Source organism: Hoplias malabaricus, chromosome 1 (genome assembly GCF_029633855.1).
Source record: "Hoplias malabaricus isolate fHopMal1 chromosome 1, fHopMal1.hap1, whole genome shotgun sequence".
Classification (NCBI taxonomy): Eukaryota; Metazoa; Chordata; class Actinopteri; order Characiformes; family Erythrinidae; genus Hoplias; species Hoplias malabaricus.
In genome coordinates this window covers 14,580,175-14,602,851 of record NC_089800.1, presented here as the reverse complement: position 1 = coordinate 14,602,851, position 22,677 = coordinate 14,580,175, and the positions used below count along the sequence as shown (strand labels likewise).

Sequence of the window (22,677 nt, the reverse complement as noted above, 5' to 3'; positions counted from 1 at the left end):
TGTGTTCATTTTGTTATATATTTAAATGTGTTAAAGGCACTGTGGACACTGGCTCATCCAATAAAGAAGGGCATTAATACATAGGTGGTCCCCCTTTACAACAGTAACTCTTCTGAGAAGACTTCACACTTCATATTTGTAAAGTTTTGTGAGGATTTGATGGCTTTCAGATTTAAAGATTTACTATTTTAATGCCACTTATTTTTTTTTCCATAAAATTCTGAGGACATTTTCTCACCATTTGCTGCTCTCCAGTCTGTCTGTGCTCGAAACCCGTTTAATGCGTTTAAGAAGCCCCAGTGTCTATAAATGGATAAAGAAAGAACGTGTCTCTGTCTGACATGCGAGGCTTCCTCTGTCTCTTTCTCTGTCTGTGACAGCAGAGGAACGACATTTGGAGGGTTTTAGACAACTGAGAGACCTCCAAATGTTGAAAAGCATGAACTGAGGTGAGGATATTGCTCTGTTCCTGCTCCATAGGTGGGTAATATTGACTTATTTTTCTGTAGTTATTACTTAAGGTACTTAAGGAACAGACTCTAAATTTGTAAGAGCTCTAACTGAATGCAGGTAAATGCAGACAGGAAGTGCTACAAAATTAAACAGCTCAAGTTACAAACGAGTTTCTGTGGTAAATCAAACAGTGAATAAAAAAACTTACAGACAAGTTAAACTTCAGTTAGTACAAACAAGTCTTTATTTGTCCCTCAGACATACCATTCCATGTTAAAAGACATTGAGTTTCTGAATGAAAACAAATGAGAGAACAGCAGTATCCCACAATCATAGACGTTGTCTTTAAGAACATGAGTCCTGTACTGATATAGAATCATGAGTTCCCACAGTGACTAATCCGTAATGTATTGGGTGGTGCTCCATCACTCCAGAGAAAGCAGTTTCACTGCTCCACAGCCCCATGCTGGGGGATTTAGGCCCCTGTAGCCTGTACGTGGATTTGGACATGGTGACCTTATGCTCTTTATTAGCTGCTCCAGAACATTCTAAATTATGTCATGATGTTTCAAGCTGTTCATGCACAATTAAATCAATTAAAGTAGTTCATTTCACTAATTACACATAATTATTTTTTTCACAACCTGTAACAGTCCAGGGATATTACAGTGCTATTATTCAATATCTCTAATAACTGAGTACTCCTAACCTCTGAAACCCCAACAGAGATGCAGTGAATTTTAAGCAATTGGGAAGGTTTCCATTAGCGATTAAATTAACCTCAATTTCCATGAACAATTTATAACCCCATTCACTCTCCCAGTGGAGGTTCCACACTAAAGTGTGTTATTATTACGATAAATGGGCTTTTAGTCAGTGTGTTAGTCAGACATTGTCCAGCAGTGGTTATTGAGTAAAGTTCATGCCCTGCTTTTGTGAAGGTGGATATTAAATATTATTTTCTGAGAAATTAATATTCACAATGAAATCAAATGAATCATATTACAATGGTGACCAATGGTAGTGTTGAGTAAGTCCTAACTACGAATTCTAGGGGTGGCACGGTGGCACAACAAGTAGTGTCATGGGTTGTGTGTTCGAGTCCACTGCGACTTCTATGCATTAAAAATGAATTCTAACTAGTGAACTCAGCAGTTTTGAGGTGAAACCAGATGCTCATTTGTATCTGCACAGCTTGTTTAATATCCAAAAAGCATGTGTCACGCCTTCGTCCTGTCTGGTCTGTTTTCCCCGCCATGTGCTCTCTCAGCACATGCCTCTGTTTGGTATTGTCCTTGTCTCCGCATTTGTTCTGCCTCCTTGTCCGCCTCGTTATCTGTTTCAGGTGTGTCTCGTCTGTTCATGTATTTAAGTTCCCTGGTGTCACTTGCTTGTATCGGTCATTCGTTTTGTTTCGTTCCTGTTACAACTCATGTCGTTTTGTTTGAATTCGTAGTCCTCTTGTTTGTTTTGTTCGAATTCCTAGGCATGTTGCTTCTCGTTTCTATTCCTAGTCATGTTGTTTCCTCCCTACGTGTTTGCCCTCAAGTCCGTTTGTGTTTGTTTTGTTATTTTGTTCAAATAAAAGTCTGTGTTGTAGCATGTGCGTCCGCCTCCGTCAGTCCGACTCAGCGTTCTTAACAGCACGAAACATAATAGGATACTGGAACTGCTGCATATGTGCCTTACTCAATGCCACGCATCTACTAACCCAATCATTGTGCTTTGTTTTCTGAAGTAGATTGAACATTTTATAAAATTAAATTTAATGAAAATTTAATACATTTGAAATGTTTTGGAGTAATGTTTGTGATCCACACCTATTTATCCAATATCAGTCCATTCATTCATTCATTATCTGTAACCCTTATCCAGTTCAGGGTCGCGGTGGGTCCAGAGCCTCCCTGGAATCATTGGGTGCACACCACATAGGGAATACACTGGAGGGGGCGCCAGTCCTTCACAGGGCAACACTCACAGTCACTCACACCTACGGACACTTTAGAGTCGCCAATCCACCTACCTGGACTGTGGGAGGAAACTGGAGCACCCGGAGGAAACCCACGCGGACACAGGAAGAACACACCACACTCCTCACAGACAGTCACCCAGAGGAAACCCACGCGGACACAGGGAGAATACACCAAACTCCTCACAGACAGTCACCCGGAGCGGGAATCGAACCCACAACCTCCAGGTCCCTGGAGCTGTGTGACTACGACACTACCTGTTGCGCCACCGTGCCGCCCATATCAGTAATCAGTATTCCAAGATTTACTCTAAAGCCATCCCAAAAGAGTAAGCACTCTTTCTGCTGCAAAAGGTATACAAACGGCCTATTAAAGGGAACATCTATGATTGTGGGGAAATGCAGCTTTAAGCTCTGTGTCTTTTAAGGTGGAACTATAAGTTTGACGCATTTGTTCCTACGTGGCTTAAGTGTAACTTGTCTGTACGTTTTTTATTCACTGTTTGAATTACCACAGAAACCCATTAGGAACTCAAGTTGTTTAGTTTCCTAGCACTTTCTGTAATGCCGTTATACTTATAATGTCCACCTTAAGTGATCTGAAACAGCAAAAAATAAGTCAATATTACCCACCTATGGAGCAGAAATAGAGCAATCCTCATTAAAATTTGTGCTTTTCAATGTTTGAAGTTTGCTCCGTTGTTTAAAAAAATATTTCCAGATGCCGCTGTCATGAGCAGAGAGAGAGAGAGAGAGAGAGAGAGAGAGAGAGAGAGAGAGAGAGAAGCATACCAGTCCGAGCCAGTATATTTTTTCATTCATTTAGAGACACTGGGGCTTCGTAAAGACATATGATTTGTTTTGAGCACACAAAAAACTGTAGAGCAGCAAATGGTGAGGAAACATCTTCTGAATTTGATAAAAAAAAGTGTTTTTTGATAACAATCATGAGCTACGCCTTTATTACCCTTTATTTCAGAAGAAAAAATGTGCAAACAGAGTAACTAACAAATTCACACTCTGGAATATTAGGACATTTTTTTCCATAAACACTCGTGAGAAGTTTATTCATTTTTTCCAGCTGTACCAAACCCTCTGAGAGAATCCTGACTATTTTAGCAGACACTAAGCTGTAATACGCTGTGGTAGAATGGACACATTCAGTTGGACACTATTCACTATAGTTTTGCTGTCACTGGTGGAGTGTGTGTGTGTGTGTGTGTGTGTGTGTGTGAATGAGAAGTGGGTGCAGAAAACGTAGCAAGATACACAGAGGGGGCAAGCCAACACTACAAAGGCAAAAGGAAATGAGATCACACGTCTAAAGCTGCTACTGTGCTGAGCCCACTGGTTTCAGGTGCCACGTCAAGTTGCATTTTTCAGTAGGAAATGGCTGCTGTGAGGATTTAAACCGACAGTATTTATGAAGAATCAATCTGTGGTCACTGGTCAAGTGTCAGTCTTAAAAATTTCTTGCTACAACACTTTCTAAGCCATTGCATTACCAAGGTTTGCTTACATGCAGAGTTGCAAAGGATTATCTATATGGGAGGATACTGTGGTGCTGAAAATAGATCTCTTTATGTCACTGAAATTCAAAATATTAAAGCACTCTTTCTGCATGAAAGCAAATGTGCACAATTTCCTAACTGTTTTTGCATGGTGTCTTGGGTATAAACTTTACACAATACACTGTCCTAAAATTGGTCCACACTTCTAATAATTAGTAAATCCAGCTTCGTCAAATTGAACAAGTTGTAGACATTGTAGATTTTGAGCATGATGGCTTGGTTTTAGAGAAGTGTAGTGATTGAATTTAATGTAGCGGCTCTGAAAGCCTGGTACTCTTACAAGTTAAAATACTGGAAATATTAGAAGCACCCAATACCTAAAGGGATATATTATGAAAAATAAATCACTTTTTTGTGCATTAGCAAATCAGTTTGGAAATGTGGAGCTCAACCAACAAACTACGACATAAAACATCACAGTCTTGTTTTGTGCTCTACCTCAGTCTGGAAGCATGAAATAAGAGGAGTCAATGTTTTGTGCTACATCTTACATAGAGTGCAGGCACTTTAAAGTTATCCACAATTATCCCACCTCCTCATCTGCGTCTCTCCACTCACAGCACAACCATCTCTGAGTTAATATGGTGAAATTAGAACAGAAACGAAAGAGCACCAAGCAAAAAATGTCTAAAGATTCAGAGACGTTGCTCTTCATGCTGAACTGAGCTGTAGCTCATTCTCATTTAAAGGAACAGGTGCTAAAAACTGCAGTCGTGCAGAGCTGTTTAGACAATTTAGAAATAGTGCTGTGATGTTTAATCTCTCTGGTATTTTGATCAAAGCTCAGACATTACATTAAGACCCCAGGGAATTGTTTTAACTTGTGGAAATGGGGTATAATTTGTCCCTTTTAAGTTATAAGAATTTGTATTGGATAAGTGATATTGCGGCATCTATTATCCTGGCTGATTGGTTACATTTTGTTTCGCCGAACCATTACTTTAACCATTATCTTGCATGGTCTGTTATTTCAGATGTTGTTTTTGCAGCCAGGGAGTCCCAGCGAGCTCTCCTAACAAATCATTTTTAAAAACTGTGGCCCCATGACCATGAGTTGAGTCAGAAGTAAGTGCTCAGACAACAGCTTTGCGCGCAGAACCTTTGATAGTGCTCCTATATTTCTTTAATTTACTGGAGAATGGACATAGATAAAAGTCATTTCTTTATGCAGAAAGTGCTAATATGGATGGTATCAAGCATATTTTATGCTTATGGCCAACTTATACAAACCTTTATGTCCAAACCTTTGTTGACACTGATTTAGCTACTAAAAGAAGCACTTGCTGTGCAAATATAGTGTATATAAACTCCATAGAAATCGTAGGATATGATTTCTAAGGTCTACAGTTATCATGTCTAATGCTAGAGAGATTGTGCTGTAGAATGGTGGAGCTTCATTCAGTACCTTTAGGATGAGCTTTAGTGACATTTCTGATTTAGAACAAACCACCCAGCATCAGTAACTCGTCCCAGCATGTCGTCTCACTAATGTCTGAATGCAGTCAAAGCCTTACAGCTATGTTTCAAAATTAGTGTAAAGTGTAAAGTTGGGGAAACCCCCTTTGTATACCCTTGATTACAAAAGAAATTTCTGAACAAGTGTATACCAGCTTTGGGACATATAGCATAAGATTAGTGCAGCTTAGATAACTGTGTTTTTCCATGACAGATATGATTAGCAGCATCATATTATAATGACACTGCCCCCTTTCTCTCACGCTATTGGAACACTAAATGGAAATCTTCTGATCTTTTTCAATAGTATAATAATTACTGTGTAATTTACTTAATTATGGATCACATGCATCTGCTCTATATTTAATGACCCTTTCTCTTCTGGAGCGATCCATAATGGAATCGCTAATAGAAATGCATTGTAATCTTGCCCTGAGTGCCTTGTGATCTGAATGCTGAATAAATACATTGGGCCCATGCATTGTTCTGTCTAATGTGAAATTAGCCTGGGTTTTTGGAAGAGATGGACACTGACAGTTTAGAGAGGCAGGCGGTGATTCAGTCTGATTCAGAGAAACATCCTTATGCATGCCATTTGAAAAAAAAGAAAGAAAGAAAGAAACCCCGAGCCAAAGTGACTAAGGGTTGTCTTAGTGTGACTGACACACACACACACACACACACACACACACACACACACATGACTTATTATTGTGCCTAAGATGGTGGCCTACCATCTTAAGCAGTTGAGGTCAGATATAGCTAGAGTATCTGCTGGTTTGAAGCAGTGTTATGTGACAGAAGGCTGCATACGTCTGGCCTTGGTCACTGATGTGTGGCTTGTGTATTTTTAGAAACGATGTGAGGCTTTATTTTTTCAGGCAAAACCATTTGCACTGACAATATGCAGAAAAGAAGAGCACTGAAATGATGTATTGCTATATTTTACAATTGCATTAGGCCTTTGCAGTATGTTTAGCGAGCTCTGATCAACCAGTAAAGACATGTACCTTAAGGTAAGAAGGTGTATTCGGACTAGTTCTGATATTTGTGTAAAGCGACCTTGCGTATTAGAAAGGTGCTTTATTAATCTAACTTATTATTATTATTATTATTATTATTATTATTAGAGTATAAGTAAGAAGTAATAAACATATATCCATTTTGCCATGCTGAAGAAATTTTAATATTATTAATATTATTGTGCCCACATTTTTATTCAGCTTTTCATCTTAAATAAAGGTATTAAAGAACTACTGTTCTCCAAACAAAAAAAACTTTTTGAGGTCAGAGGTCAGAACATTTTTGTTGGAATTTGATGGCATTCAACCACAAGAACTTTAGTAAGGTGAGGTAAGGCTGAGGTGAGGCTGATTAGTTTAGGATCACAAAAACCAGTCTAACTCCAATTCAGTACCAGTCGAGGAAATGCATTTCCACTGCTTTTGCTAATACCCCTTCTATCATTGGTGGCCATCCTCTATGTCAGTTTTCTGCTGCTACTTTGATCAGCCTGGCACTGTTGTGATCTATGTCATTTTGAATCCTTCCTTCACTGATCCTTAGCTTGGGATGCTGTCAACATTCGGAGATGTTTAACTGTACGCAAAGCACTCTGAGCACTAAGAGCTTTAACCGAAACAAATCACGCTTCGCTGATAAAGAAAAAAAAATCATTTTGCACGCCCATTCGGAATGTCTTACTAGGTCAGGGATGTCTAAATATTTACGCGGAGACATGCGCGATGCGTCTCAGGGAAAGTGTTTACTCACCGAGACCTTTTCCTTCCATGTCTCTTCGTGGGGGTTTGATATGAAGGGAGTGATGGGGTTAACAATGGAGGACTGTTGCTGATAATATGCCTCTTCCTTCTTCAAAGGTCAACGGCAGACACCCCAACTGTCACTTCTTGTCTGAGCTGCAGTCAGCTGAGAAGGAATGTCTGGCCAAGCTGGAAGATGAGCAGGTCCCAGAGTTCAGAGGTACTCTACACGTCATATCTGCTGACAGGTCAACGTTATGACATGTTGGCGATCAGCATTTTCATTCATTTAACCCGGTTCTCTTGTGAGCAGCTCAGTGGCAAACTCACTCCCACTGTCTTGGACTGTGCTGGGCCCTAACAAAAACGTAATGTCTCTTTTGACATAGTTTTATATTATAGCTATATGCATGTCACATCTGATGAGATGCAGTTAGGGCAGCTATTGACCTGGATTTATGATTGGCCGACTAAGGGTAAATTATCATTGACCTTTCTTCAGGGAGGGATGAGTACTTTACATCCTGGTTGTATAAAGATGAAAACAAAGTAGGCAGTTTAGAAATTAAATGCCATATCACTATATATGGTATCTTTACATTTAGTTAGAGAACAGTTACAGACATGTTTGATTGGCAGACTATGGACAACCAAGCACTGCTACTGAAAAATAACACACAGTGTCACAGTATTTGCATTATTGAATTATCATGCAATATATGGACATTACCTCAGTCATTTTTGCTGACCTTTGGGTTAATTGGCATGTTTGTTTACATAAGTGCGAACATCACCAGTATTTTTTGCCTGTCGCTCTGTTCTCTGTTCTAGCCAGTTTTCACTGGTCTTTTTTCTGGAGCTGTTACATGGATTTGTTTAAAAAAGTGGTTTTATTTTATGTACGTTTTATTTTTTTAGTATATTTAAACTATTTATATTCCAATTCCAATTTTGAATATGATTAATATTATTAACATTAATCACCACTGTCCTAAAAATGTTATAGAGCAAACCAAATTTTTGACATGTCTCTGCAAGCACACCTACTTAAAATTCTATTTTTATGGTATTAAATAATGTTGCAGTACATTAAATTAATTGGCTCTGTCTTGAAATAATTTTGAATTGGCCTTGTATCGGTCTCAGGGTAGAAGTGGATTCATAAAATGTTACAGAGACTGGCCAAGGACAGTGCCCCTGCTGGAGGTCACACAGAGAGAACCTGAATCGGATAAGCAATGAATGAACAAATTAATGTATGAATGTATAAATAAACAAATGAATAACTTTAATGTTGAACTGCGATTTAACACACTCAGCGAGTCTTTTTTACATTACCACTATTTTTTTTTTTACATTAACAAGTCTTCTGTCAGATTACCCAACATGAATATCCATGCAAAACATTTCCTTAAGAGGGAAAACATTTGTAATTCTTCTAGAAAGAAAGCACAAGTAGAGGTTCAGTTTTGCATGAAGCTAAATAATATTTAAAGACTATATAATTTAATTATTTATTTTTGGGCGTCACGGTGGCGCAGCAGGTAGGTGTCGCAGTCACACAGCTCCAGGCACCTGGAGGTTGTGGGTTCCATTCCCACTCCGGGTGACTGTCCGTGTAGAGTTTGGTGTGTTCTCCCTGTGTCCGTGTGGGTTTCCTCCCACAGTCCAAAAACACACGTTGGTAGGTGGATTGGTGACTCAAAAGTGTCCGTAGGTGTGAGTGAATGTGTGTGTGTGTCTGTGTTGCCCTGTGAAGGACTGGCGCCCCCTCCAGGGTGTATTCCTGCCTTGATTCCAATGCCCAATGATTCCAGGTAGGCTCTGGACCCACCGCTACCCTGAACTGGATAAGTGTTACAGATAATGAATGAATGAATGAATGATTTATTTTTTCTAAATATGTCTTAAACTGTGCGGCATGAAGGTGCAGCAGACAGTGTCACAGTCAGACAGCTGGAGGTTGTGGGTTCAAGTCCGGCTCCGGGTGACTGTCTGTGAGGAGTGTGGTGTGTTCTCCCTGTGTCCGTGTGGGTTTCCTCCAGGTGACTGTCTGTGAGGAGTTTGGTGTGTTCTCCCTGTGTCTGCGTGGGTTTCCTCCAGGTGACTGTCTGTGAGGAGTGTGGTGTGTTCTCCCTGTGTCTGTGTGGCTTTCCTCCGGGTGACTGTCTGTGAGGAGTTTGGTGTGTTCTCCCTGTGTCTGCGTGGGTTTCCTTTGTGTGACTGTCTGTGAGGAGTGTGGTGTGTTCTCCCTGTGTCTGTGTGGCTTTTCTCCGGGTGACTGTCTGTGAGGAGTTTGGTGTGTTCTCCCTGTGTCTGCATGGGTTTCCTCCGGGTAACTGTCTGTGAGGAGTTTGGTGTGTTCTCCCTGTGTCTGCATGGGTTTCCTCCGGGTGACTGTCTGTGAGGAGTGTGGTGTGTTCTCCCTGTGTCTGTGTGGCTTTCCTCCGGGTGACTGTCTGTGAGGAGTTTGGTGTGTTCTCCCTGTGTCTGCGTGGGTTTCCTCCGGGTGCTCCGGTTTCCTTCCATGGTCCAAAAACACACGTTGGTAGGTGGATTGGCGACTCGAACGTGTCCATAGATGTGAGCGTGTGAGTAAGTGTGTTGCCCTGTGAAGGACTGGTGCCCCCTCCAGGGTGTGTTCCTGCCTTGCGCCCAGTAATCCTGGGTAGGCTCCGGACAGGCAAGTACATAATAACTGCAGAAATGTATAGTGTCAAACACTGACCTTGAAGGGATGAATGACATACAGGTTGACTGATGAATCATACATGGTGACTCATGGGTTAAAGTTTGCAGTTGTACGTCTATATATTGCACCTGTAGGATAATAATAATACATTTTATTTTTAATGCACTTTACTTTTCAAGGAAAGGATTGGAAGGTATGTGTTAAATGTATGCCATAATGAATTATACATAGTTTCTGGAAATATTTCATCAAGACCACACAAAAACAAGCTTCTAGAAAAAGGATGAACAGCTCTGTTAAATCACAGGCTTGGTTTCTCTTCGGAGGTCCATGGACTCCTCACATATCGATACATTCCACAATATTTTTAAGGCCTCAGGTCCAGCGTTCCTGTGTGGAAGGCAGCCAGAAACGTTAAATTACTGTAAACTCTCTCTCACCCCTTCGGAATGGGATCTTATGCTCCTAATCTGTCAGGCTTTCATGGGATCATGTTTGATCTTCCAGCAGGCCATCATATGCAAGCAGGGGAAGATTTAATTTCGCCCTCCAGGTGCGCGGTGGCCGTGTGACTTTTAATTTGAGGGCATTTTGGAAGTTTTCACACACCGGATGTGTCACGCTAGAGCACTTATCTTGGATTAATTGTGAGGATCGCACTGTAATTGCGGCCTTAAAGCGTATAACTAACATTGCGGTGACAGGATAGATTAGGGTGGAAATTGCTGCTATAAGAAATATCAGTTAGAAGTAATAAGACATGTTTAAAAAGGCAGAACGTGTTTCTTTTATGACCTCCTCCCTTCTGTGCCTTCTCACAGAATGTCGTCTTGAGTCATTGTTGATGTCTACGTGAGTGTATTAGTCATTAAACCCTGCGATGATATGTGTAACACGAGGCGACAGTAAGCACCGATATTTATGCTACGGTCTTTCGTCACTGGAGAGACGACGGTGCAGCCACTTATTTACTCTACAGCTCCATTGTTGTAAGGGAATCATCTTGCAAGTGTGTGTGTGTGTGCATGCGTGTGTGTGGTTTGGAGGGGTGGGGGTGAAAGTGGGGTGTGTAATAGACCCTAAAAGCCATGTTGGTTCTCATTAAGCTTGTGACACGAATCTGTGAGACCTTCTTTACTTGTGCTGCCTATTTTTATCCGATCTTCCAAGAATGTTAGAACACTGGCATGCTGAATCATAACACTCTTCTCGTGTGCTTGCACTTCTGCAAACAGCGCAGGAATACCAAAAAATTAACAACAAACTGGACTCAGCTTAAGAAATTCAGGCCACTTATGTGACAGTAATGCATTGTACGTGTTGTGGTATTCTGAAGAAAGGCAGTGGAGGCTTACTCACGTGATGGTCTGAGATTCCAGGCTCCATGCGTAAAGAGGCCTGTAAAGCCAGAGTAAAATCCAGTCTGGGCCCAGTCTCTGACAGACACTTCAGTTTCATGACAAACTGAAACAGAAATGAAGCATATGCTGCTTCTTAAGAAATTATGGGGCTCTGCAGTAAATTTATAAGAGCCTGATATTTTACTCAGTCTCACTCCCATCACACCCCCTTTACTACTTAATAGCTCTCTCTCTCTCTCTCTCTCTCTCTCTCTCTCTCTCTCGCTCTCTCTCTCAAGCTCCATATGTCTCTTATTCTTTCTCTCTTTCTTTTTGTACAATAACCCAAATTCTAAATGTTCATAAGACAAGGAGAAACCAAAAAATAATAGGAAAAATATAGGACAAAAAAATGATACTGGAATACAGAGAATACAGGACCCCTAACAACAGGCAAGACACACTCAACCCCCAAAACTGTCCTTTTCGAATAAACAGTACTTAAAGCTTTCATTTTTGAGACCTAAGAGAATTACAAGCTCCGCTTTGTCTGCAGCTCTGAAAATATCCACAGCTGTTTCTGTCCGTATTTCTACTGTGAGCAGACAACTCAACACTGTGGATCTGAAAGGATGTGGACATTTTTAAAATGCATTTTTGCACATACATGACTTTCACACTTTCATCTCTGTGCAGTAGACTGCCTCCAGCGCAATCTCCACTATTAAATAGTGAGTAACGGCTGCTAATTTTTAACAGGGCGACACCGTATTTGGAGTAATCCTTGGCTTTTGCTCATTTTTAAAGCTCCTAAGCTCTTACGTACTTTGCCTGTCTACTTTGATGGATGGCAATGTCAGGGTACTCTCAAAGATCTCTGACCAACAAAGTATTTATGTTCAGCCCTTCACATCACACTCGAACAGGAACACTCAGGAAGACAGATGGATGGAGCTTATTCACCCTAGGTTAGTCTGTCCCATGGGACTTTGTGACTTTCCTCCAAAATGTACCATTTTGTAGTTTGGCGAAAAGTCAGATTTAAACAATTTTCTGTTTTCCACAAGTATAGTCGATCAGCAAGGGCTTGTTCTGAGGCCTGAGGTTTGCACTGGAGCTTGTTACTAATATGCAAACACTCACTTGCTTCTTATTCCTACTTTTTTCATCTTTGTCCAACATACAAAAAAAAAACATTATAAAGCCATTATATCATGTATAAGAGAATCTGTGCTATGTCTGTTTCAAACCTGGCCACCCACTAGATTCATTCATAATATCTATGGAGAATAAAGAGGTTTAACTGCAACGCAATGTGGTTTTCCATTTCCTCCAAGATGAACTGAATAGAACACAATGCAAAAATAATAATGGTTTATTTAATATTTGGTAAAAGTGACCAACATTTCAGAGCTCTTTCCTCCCCTGATACCAATTGCTGGCTGTTAACCGCTGAATGATAACGTGGACAGGCTGACAGCTTTTTTTTCCCTTTTTTTCCCTAGTGCGGTTGAATAAATGCTGTTATCTTAAAGCTCTGCTCTGTCAGGGTCACTCCAAAGACCACATGGTAACTTTCCCACAACACTGATAATATTACTCGTAGAGGTTGAGTGGTCTCTGGTACATTACACCACAAAAAGACCCTCTCTGCCACCTCATGACCTCATTCTTTTTTTTGTTCCGCAGGTTGCCCAGGCATGTGGGACAAGATTTCCTGCTGGCACCAGGCGGAGATTGGGGAGGTGGTGGTCAATACCTGCCCAGACGCCCTGAAGAACCTGTTTGGCCGAGACGGTAATTCATCTGAGCACGTGGTCACCACAGAATCAGCCATTAAGAGAGCAGCTGTGGAACTGTGACCGCTGCACGAAACTCACCAAGAGACACGGCCTGGTTTATCACCCAATTCTTCAATATTATCTTTCATTTTGTAGCACATATACAAATATAGAGCCTTTCACATGCTTTCTTCAGCCAAGTTCTTGTCAGGGTTTCATCAAACATTATCTGCGAGGCGCGATAAATAACAGATATGAGTGATTGCTTGATTGAACAAACATGTCTTGGAGAGAACATAACTGGAGCTATATTTGGGGACAGCTGACTCTCATTGGTAAGCTGCTTGTATGCATGAGTGTGGGTGAGAGAGAGAGAGAGAGAGAGAGAGAGAGAGAGAGAGAGAGAGAGAGAGAGAGAGAGAGCAAGCTAAAAAGCTCTAAGAGTGTTGGATGAAGCTTGGTTCTGGGATCCCAGAGGGCTAGAAGGGATAGAACGTGAATCATGCCCCACCCCTGCACCCCTGCACCCCCACCCCTTCTCTGTCTTGTTCATTGACCCGTAGGTTCAGGCCAAGTGCACAGCACCAGCCTTTTCTCTCTCTCTCTCTCTCTCTCTCTCTCACCCCCTCCCTTTACCCCTCGCTGGAGCAGTCAGGCATTTAGCCCCGTGTCCAGCCAGCCATCCAGCCCTCTACTGGCCTATTTTCACTGCTGAGGTCTCACAAAGGGCTGACCCCTGAGGTGGCTGGACCACTATTCAATGAGCCTAATTGAGCCCACTACAACTGGGGACCAATTTGTGTGCAAAATAAATATTTTCCTAACCTTATTTGAATTCAGTGGTCCACACAGGATTTTAACCACAAGCCCAAGCTCAGGTTTCTTTAGGAGTCTGCTTCCATCCCCTGGAGAAAACCACCAATTAATTTAATTTAATTTAATAATGAGTTTCTCATCATTATAATTAGAGCTGAACTATGTAGGTGAAATAATCTACACTGAATGATCACTGGATTAGGAACACCCACCTAGTACCGACACTCTTTATCCAGTTTATCAGCACCAATGAACATACAGGAGCACTTTGTAGTTCTACAATTACAGACTGCAGTCCACCTGTTTCTCTGCATACTTTCTTATCCCCATTTCACCCAGTTCTTCAATGGCCAGGACCCCACAGGAACAACAGAGAGCAGTTATATTTGGGCGGTGGATCATTCTTAGCGTTTCTTTGACTCTGAGGTGGTGGTGGTGTGTTAGTGTGTGTTGCGCTGGTACGAGTGGATTAGACACAGCAGTGCTGCTGGACTTTTTAAACACTGCGTCCACTCACCGTCCACTCTGTTAGACACTCCTACATCATTGGTCCACCTTGTAGATGTAAAGTCAGGGAGAGTAGTTCATCTGCTGCTGCACAGTTTGTGTTGGTCTTCCTTCAGTCCTTCATCAGTGGAGACAGGACACCATTGGATGAATATTTGTGGTTGGTGGACTATTCTCATTCCAGCAGTGACAATGAGGAGAAATCTCTAGCGGCCCTGTTGTGTCTGATCCACTTGTACTAGCACAGCACGCACTCACATATCACCAACACGTCAGTGTCACTGCAGAGCTGAGAACTATCAGACACCCAAATCATACCTACCCGGTGGTGGTCCTGTGAGGGTCCTGAGTGTTAAAAAGCAGGGTGAAAAGGGGTTAGGAAAGTAAGCAGAGACGTAGGTGCACTTCTGTCTGTAATTGTAGAACTATAAAGTGCTCCTGTATGGTCAGTGGAGCTGATAAAATAGAAAATGGAAGGTGTTCCTAACCCAGAGATCGTTCAGTGTAGTACTGATTCCAATTTTGTTGACCAAGAAGACATTTGAATTTTTTAGACATCACAGCACATTTCCACACAAAACCCATTTTTACATTTAGATAATAATAGAAGTGATAGCCAAAGAAAGAGTTCCAGTCACATGGTTTCCCTTCCCATATTTTGTTTTTGTCTTCATTCATTTTGAGCTGGGCTTTTCCCTGCAGGTCTCCAGTGGTCAGGAATAGAGCGCTCAAGCACATTGTTTGCATACATTCTCAGTGACTGGCTCTTCTCTCTTTAAGAGGTTAATGGTGTACATTCTCTCCTGGACTGGCTGGGCCTTCGCAAACTGTTTTGTTACCAGCAGCCAGACTCGGTGTGCTAGACCCATGGCTATATCCCCTGTGTCACCCCAGTGAATGTTGGACAAGAGCTTGTTTAATTCACTCGTCACCTTCAGAGTGAAGAGACTTCAGCGGTAGGACAGACAGGTAGCTCAGAAATATATGTGTATCTGATTAATGTTGTCTTTCATAGAGAATGAAGTGTCCAGATAAAGGAGACAACACAAGGTTGAATGAAATGTTGAGGGCCTGTTGGTGTCTCTAGAGGAGGGTGTGAGCTTTTGCTATTTGCTATTGCTAGTTTTGCTATGATGAAAACGGTGTGTGAGGCTGTGTTGTGAGATTAAACAGATTTTGTGTGTGCAGGCATGCTTATTGTTTCATGGTGGTCACAGACTGAAATAAACAGGACAGAGAGTTTACATTTCTCTCTCTCTCTCTCTCTCTCTCTCTCTCTCTCTCTCTCTCTCTCTCTCTCTCTCTCTTTCTCTCTCTCTCTTTCTCTCTCTCTCTCTCTCTCTCTCTCTCTCTCTCTCTCTCTCTCTCTCTCTCTCTCTCTCTCGCTCTCTCTCTCTCTATTTTTGTCTCTCTCAATCTGAGTGCTTTACATCCATGTGCTGTTGTACTCTGTATGTCTAACATCCCCGAAACCCATTAAAAATTCAGAACACTTAGCTACTCCTCCTTGATATATAGTGTTTATCCACCTCTCAGGGGTCTTTAGCATTTTACTTTAAAAGGACTGTGTTATTGTATAGGAGTATGGTGAGTGAAAAAATATCACTGTTATAAATTTTAGTTTGGATCAACTAAACTGTTCAGAAGAAATTTAAACTGTGTTTAAATTCAGTCAAAACTAGATTGTTTGCTGCTCTCTGTTTAAAGTAGCACTAAATCACTAAATCCACCTAGAAAATTCATTTAACACAAAATACCTTTCATTCATGTATTTATTATTTATCATTTTATATATAAAACGATATATAAAACTAAAGTGACTCGTTACAATAAGCAATAACAAAAAGAATTTATTATTTCACTTAAGCTAAACTAGCAACTAGCACTCAGAATAAACTAATAACCTAAACCATTCTAGCGAAACTAGCAAGGTGGTTTTCACTCAAATTAATCTATATGGATTAGTCTTGCAAATTTGTATCTTGCACCAGGTAAGCAAGATTTCATATTTCATTCAAAATATAATTGACTAAATTCTTGTTAATCAAATGTACAAACGGACATGTTTACTATGCTGAAGTTAAAATAGCAGATTTCCTTTACTGAAACTAATGAGCTGCAATATGTTTCATGTATATACAGGGGATCCTCGACGTTGATCCGTACGTCGTGTCGTAAACTGATTTTCGGTGTAAGTTGGAACATACGTATATACTGTACGTAAATAACATACTGTAAGCACTTATCATATCCTAACACCTATCCTCCTCGGTCCTGAGCCGCGTAAACGTGTATTTTTCCGCTGTGCACACCAAACACGAAGTTCGCGTTACGACGTTTACGACACAAAACCACTTAAGTCGAAACAAGGCTTTATACAGTAAATGGGAGATGTGTCGTAACCATGAAACATCGTAACTCGGGACTGACGTAACCCGAGGACCTATTGTACACTCAAAATGTGTTTCCCTATTTTAAATCTTTTCACTAAAATTGTCTAAAATTATCTAATGTACAGTTCAAAGTATCTCTCGCTGTCTCTCTCTCTGTGTGTGTGTGTGTGTGTGTGTATAACAGATTGATCATGATTTGCAAATAATGATGCTATCATATAGGTTTGTATAATGCACCATTTGTCTGCCACGTCTGCTGATGCAGATATAATAGCAGCTATTTATGGAACATTCTGTGTGGGAGGCAAATGTTTTGTTATTGATGCTATTATCAAGCCTGCACAGTAATCTTTACTGCCAGAAGTACAAACATGTTTATGAACTGCTGTATAAAAGAGGCTCTTGGGCCTTCAGTCTCAGCCCTAGGCCCCTGACCAGCTCTTAGCATTACAGCATAAAGCAGGATGTATAAGTGAGATCCCAGTTCTGATGATGATGATGATGATGATGAGAAATAATGATAGGCTTTCAGTAACTTCTAGCTGTGAGTGCAGTTACTGAGAGAGCAGAGTATATAAATGAATACTAAGTGAAAGCATGAGCTGAATATATAACCACAACTATCCATATATTTTTAAAATGTCTTTTAAAACTCAACTTGCCTGGAAATTAGAATAAATTAATCGTGGATACTCATTCATTCATTATCTGTAACCGCTTATCCAGTTCAGGGTCGCGGTGGGTCCAGAGCCTACCTGGAATTATTGGGCGCAAGGCGGGAATACACCCTGGAGGGGGCGCCAGTCCTTCATAGGGACACACAGACACACACACATTCACTCACACCTACGGACACTTTTGAGTCGCTAATTTACCTATCAACGTGTGTTTTTGGACTGTGGGAGGAACCCGGAGCACCCGGAGGAAACCCACGCGGACACTGGGAGAACACACCAAACTCCTCACAGACAGTCACCCGGAGTGGGAATCGAACCCACAACCTCCAGGTCCCTGGAGCTGTGTGACTGTGACACTACCTGCTGCACCACCGTGCCGTCCTATCGTGCATACTGTTGCTTGTAAATAAAATAGTTACATCCCATTCGTCATGAAAATACATTGTTTTGAATTAATTACTTCTTGTGTTCACTTCGGTTCTAACCAATGCTTAGTTCCTCAGTGTCCTTACATTTCCATTGTCTTTTTGATTGAAGAAGAAAAGCAGTGCCAGACGATAATTTTTTTTTGTGTTTTTTTGCTTTTTAGGGAACATCAGCAGGAACTGTACAGCTGACGGATGGTCAGAAGTTTATCCCACGCTGCATAGCGTGTGCTTTTCAGAGCCCAGCCAGGTGAGTGAGATGTAATGAAAATATTTTCATTATTTTTTAGATTTTTTCAAACTACAGAGGTGTGATGTAGCTGGATCACAATACTCAGGGTTTCTGGACTTTATGAATATTAGATGAATGAAAACAAAAAACAGGACAATTGAAATACCTTTTAACAATTGTTGGTTACAGCTTAATTCCAAACTAAAGGAAATGAAAACCTACAGGATTCAAAGAGTGACTGGCATTTAAGGTGGAAAAGATAAATGTATAGTTTAAGGTTAGATGTTTTAAAGAGAATATATTATAAAAAAAAAATCACTTTTCAGTCCATTAACACTGGAGCCTACCAACTCACAAATTGTGACACAAGGCCACCCAGTCTGTTTATTGTGGTCTGCCCAGGTCAGTAAACATGGGACACAACCACAGAACCACTTGTTCTGTCTTTGTGTGCATCTTGCATACTTTACAATTGTCCCGCCTCCTGATCTATGTTCCTCCAATCACAGCGCTGGACCTTTATGTGAGAGCACAAAGACGAGGTTCAACAGAGAAAAACAAACACATAAAAGTGTGGAGAAATAAGACTACTGGTTAATTATGGTGAAAACTAGAACAGAGAAGAAACAACTGAGCAAAAATGACTAAAAACCAGAGCTGCTCATTGCTTCTAAATCCTAGGCTCTCTTGCTGAACTGAGCTGTGGCTCATTCTCATTTAAAGGAACAGGCGCTGAAATTGGTCATTCTGAACAGAGTTGTTTAGGCAGCGGGAGAATGCTGCTGTGTTGTTTGGACCTTGTGGTATTTTCATTAAGACTCCTGGTACTTGTGCATAAAGAGAATATAATGTATAAAGTAGAAGATATGTAATTTAAAGATACAGCTATGTCAGATATTGGACGTACCCTGCATTTTTAAAGGCAGGCTACAAGTTCTTCTTTTAGGTGGAGGACCCAGTATCTTTTGTTTCTTGCCACTTTCTGTTTGCCTGTGTTTAGGGCTAGTTTGGTGTACTGTTGCTCAGTCTGTGTGGAAGCTTAATGGTGTATAATTGAACCCTAAATAATGCTTTATTTTTTATTGAACAGTGGTCTTAAACTTACTTACGCTCATGGATGTTTATCTTTTTTGTAAATAAGTATTTTGCTATATTAATTTGCATTTACTTGATTAGTTTTTCACTTGCTACAACTTTTTCTTGCACCACAATTTAAAGTCTTAAGACGTCTTTTCGGCCGGACTATTACAAGGGGTCCCAGATAGCTGGGTCATGTATTTATTGTCTGGTCTGTGTGACAGGTAGGATGGATAAGAGAAAGTAATGAAATCAGTGCACAAATTCATGCAGGACCTGGATCAGTTTTGACGGATGGGTGGCCCCTATGGTCTGCTGAAGAATCACTCTGTCTGGAGCCTCGGGGCTCTCCAACATCCCTGTCCAAACCACTCAGCTCCCTAGTCTGGTCCTCTGCCAGCTGAGCCTGCTATTAGGAGAGTGTGTGTATGTGTCTGAAACTTGGTGTGTGTAAGTGAGTAAGTGAGAGATAAAAGCTGAGAAAGTGTTTGAAAAATAGGAGAGAAAGAGAGATCCTGACTCTAGACTCTTTTGATGGGCTGCTCACCAAATTGCAGTATTACATTTCTACCAGACAGAAGGGGAAAAAAAAGCCAAAGCCAAAAAAGACATGATAATGGACTGAAGAGCAAAAGGAGATTTATACTCACCTGTCTCATCTGTAAGAGCAGCCCAAGCATTTAAGAAGAGGTAAGTGTTCAGTTTGCTTTCAATGAAATATGTCCAATCTCTTTAGGGTTGACCACTGGCTGTGGTCCTATAGCCACTGTTTTCTTCATATGACTGGCCATTAAAATAGTGCTTTCATCTTGTCACTGTCTGCTGATGCAGCTGTGTGTTAGTGGGTACATGGCAGTGGCAGAAATAAATCACTGAACTGGAAAGATGGAACACATCACAGGAAGTGAAACATGAGAAACCTCAACGTCATGCAGAGTCTCCAGAATAAAGGTCACAACAGCTGGACACACAGACTCACACATTTTTTGTTGGTGCTTTTCCTTTGCATGGTATCTACATGGCTCAGCTTGGCACTCCTTGTGGTACTTTTCAGCCCTGGTCCTTGGTGGGTGCTGAACATGGCTCTGTGCCCCAGTTCAAACGGAGGAGGAAAGGTATTTTGATTGACCAATCTCTCTGGCCTTCTAGCACTCTGCTTCCTCGGAACCGCATGCGAGCAAATATTTGACAAATATCAGTTCCAGGGAACAGGTACCAGATTTTCCTGGTAGAAAAGCAAAAAAGCCAAGCTAAGCCAAGCAGGTTCCATGTAGTGGAAAAATGAGTAGCCCTCTCAGAAAATCTTGTAGAGGTACAGTGATGATTACTTAAGATACACACAGTGAAAATGTCCCTTTAAAGTTACAGCATGGATCTTAAAATCCAGTTGGGTTCCTTGCAGATACATTATATGAAGTTCTCCTGAAGGAAAGCTGAATATCTTTAATATCAGTTTTATAAAAGAACACTTTTAAACAGAAAAAAATAAAAGAAGTTTAGAGTTTAAATGAAATGTATGAAACAATTAAACAATTGAATAATTTATATAAATAAACGTTTAATAAATAATACATTTAATTAAGCTACCACCATCGTCACAGTGTTTCTGAGAGTGTAGCTGATAAAAAAAAAATCTCAGCTGCAAATCATGTATTAAGGGCAGATATTGAGAAGACTGATCAGCTGATTTTGGACCTAAATATCCATTTGCCAATCATATATTTCTTTAATTAGCCTTATAATGAATGACAAAAAATACAATCATTCATTTATTATCTGTAATTCCTGTTCATGGTTAAGGTTTGACAAAATACATGAACTACATTTTTACAGCACAAACCTGGTACATCACTGAGAGTACATCATTTTAGTGAGTATCTGAAGCTAGCACGAGGCAGTGCCAGGCCTGGAGAGAAGGTACCACATTGTTAGCACATCCTGCAAGTTTAGAAGACATATCCCAGAATCCTTTTTGTAACTTTCATCATATTTGTTGAAAAAAGAAAACAACTCCCAACTTGGCCTGTTTTTGCTTAAGTATTCTTCTCGCCTGGTGCAATGTTTTATTATGAAGACATTATCTTGGCTTTAATACGAGTGCTTTACTGAGCGGAGTGGGACTGAATGTAGCTCGGGATACCATTTAGGGGCAAAAATTTTGATTTGTTTTAGAATTATTAGCATAATTCAAACAGACAGCTGGGCTGTCACACAAAGAACTCATGTCACTTATATAATTCAAATTTTTGAAATGGAGGTTAAAGACTCATGAAAGAACACAAAGAACAGATGGAAAACTATCTGATCTAAGAAGAGAAGTGCAGCTCCTCTTTTACACTAAAAAGCTCTTATCTGGGGAGCTCATTTAGTGCAAGGCGCTTCTCATGAAGCAGCGATCCTGTGCAAGAGCGTAATTAGCTTCTGACGCGAAGCAGCGGAAGCTGTTCAGATGTTTTGCATGCTTTGTGTGACAGCCTGCTGGGGTTTGGGTTTGAACATCTAGGGACTCAGCGGTGAGGGCAAACTTCTCTCATGCTTGAGTAAGCTGCTCGTCTATATTCAGCGACTTGTCAGTACTGCTGGAGATGATCCCGGGGATTGGATCAGACACCTAGATGAGAGGAAATCTCTGCGACGAAGCGCCGTCTCCAAAGCAGTTGTGAAGCTGTGCAAACCCGAGGGTGCAGGAACAGCACAAGACCCATGCCCCGAGGAGGATGATTCAACTTGGCTGTAAATAGGTTTAATTTTAAGCTTTCCTTGCAGTAAAAATGGCACACGACTAATCAGTGCTGCACTTAGCCAGAGGTGGGTAGAGTAGCCAAAATCCATCCTCAAGTGACAGGATTGCTGCTTGGGTTAAATAGTAAGCATAAATTCCCCCAAACCACTTAAGTGTGTACTTTTAGAGTATTTTAAGGTGGAATTTCAGTGTATCATCTGCCATCTAATAGGAACCAAAGTTTGTGTACTGCTTTTTTTCCTTAAGGTAACATAAATGAACCAAAATATTACATCCAGTTGGCTAATATGCTGTTTTGGAATCTACCACATGTAAAATTAACATCCACATGATTGCCAAGACCCAGAGCGTCCCAGCATAACACTGCCCAGAGTATCACATACACTCTACCAGCTTGTTTTTTTTCCCTCACACTGCAACCTATGGAGTTTTCCACTGTGTGTACCTAATATACTCTGCTCTACTCGCTTGTTACCTCAATTTACACTATAAAATTCCCACCACCCACACAAAACTCTAATGGGAGTCTTTGGAAACAATATACTTTCAAGTTTTATAAAGACCCCCCCCCACCCCATCCCATGAAAAACACCATCGCTAACAGGAACTGCAGTCTTTGAAAACCACAACAAAAGCAGTGGTAATGTTAAGCATTGTTTTTTTTATCTTGCAAGTGCATGTTGTTGTTGTTGTTTTGGAATTGAACACAGCTCCACACATCAGTTCAAACAGATCAGTGTTGTTTTTTTGTTCCTTCTTGCATCGTCCAGCTCTTGCTGGATT

The 22,677-nt window shown here is 40.8% G+C and overlaps 1 protein-coding gene across 1 annotated transcript in view; it reads left to right on the top strand.

Annotated features, from left to right (window-relative positions):
* Window positions 1–22,677, top strand: part of vipr2 (vasoactive intestinal peptide receptor 2) — a 38,061-nt gene that overhangs the window by 3,930 nt on the left and 11,454 nt on the right. Inside the window, exons 2-4 of the mRNA XM_066686542.1 lie at window positions 7,329–7,431; window positions 12,933–13,040; window positions 18,007–18,092. Coding sequence (XP_066542639.1) covers window positions 7,329–7,431; window positions 12,933–13,040; window positions 18,007–18,092 — 297 coding nt within the window. The remainder of the gene's footprint in view (window positions 1–7,328; window positions 7,432–12,932; window positions 13,041–18,006; window positions 18,093–22,677) is intronic.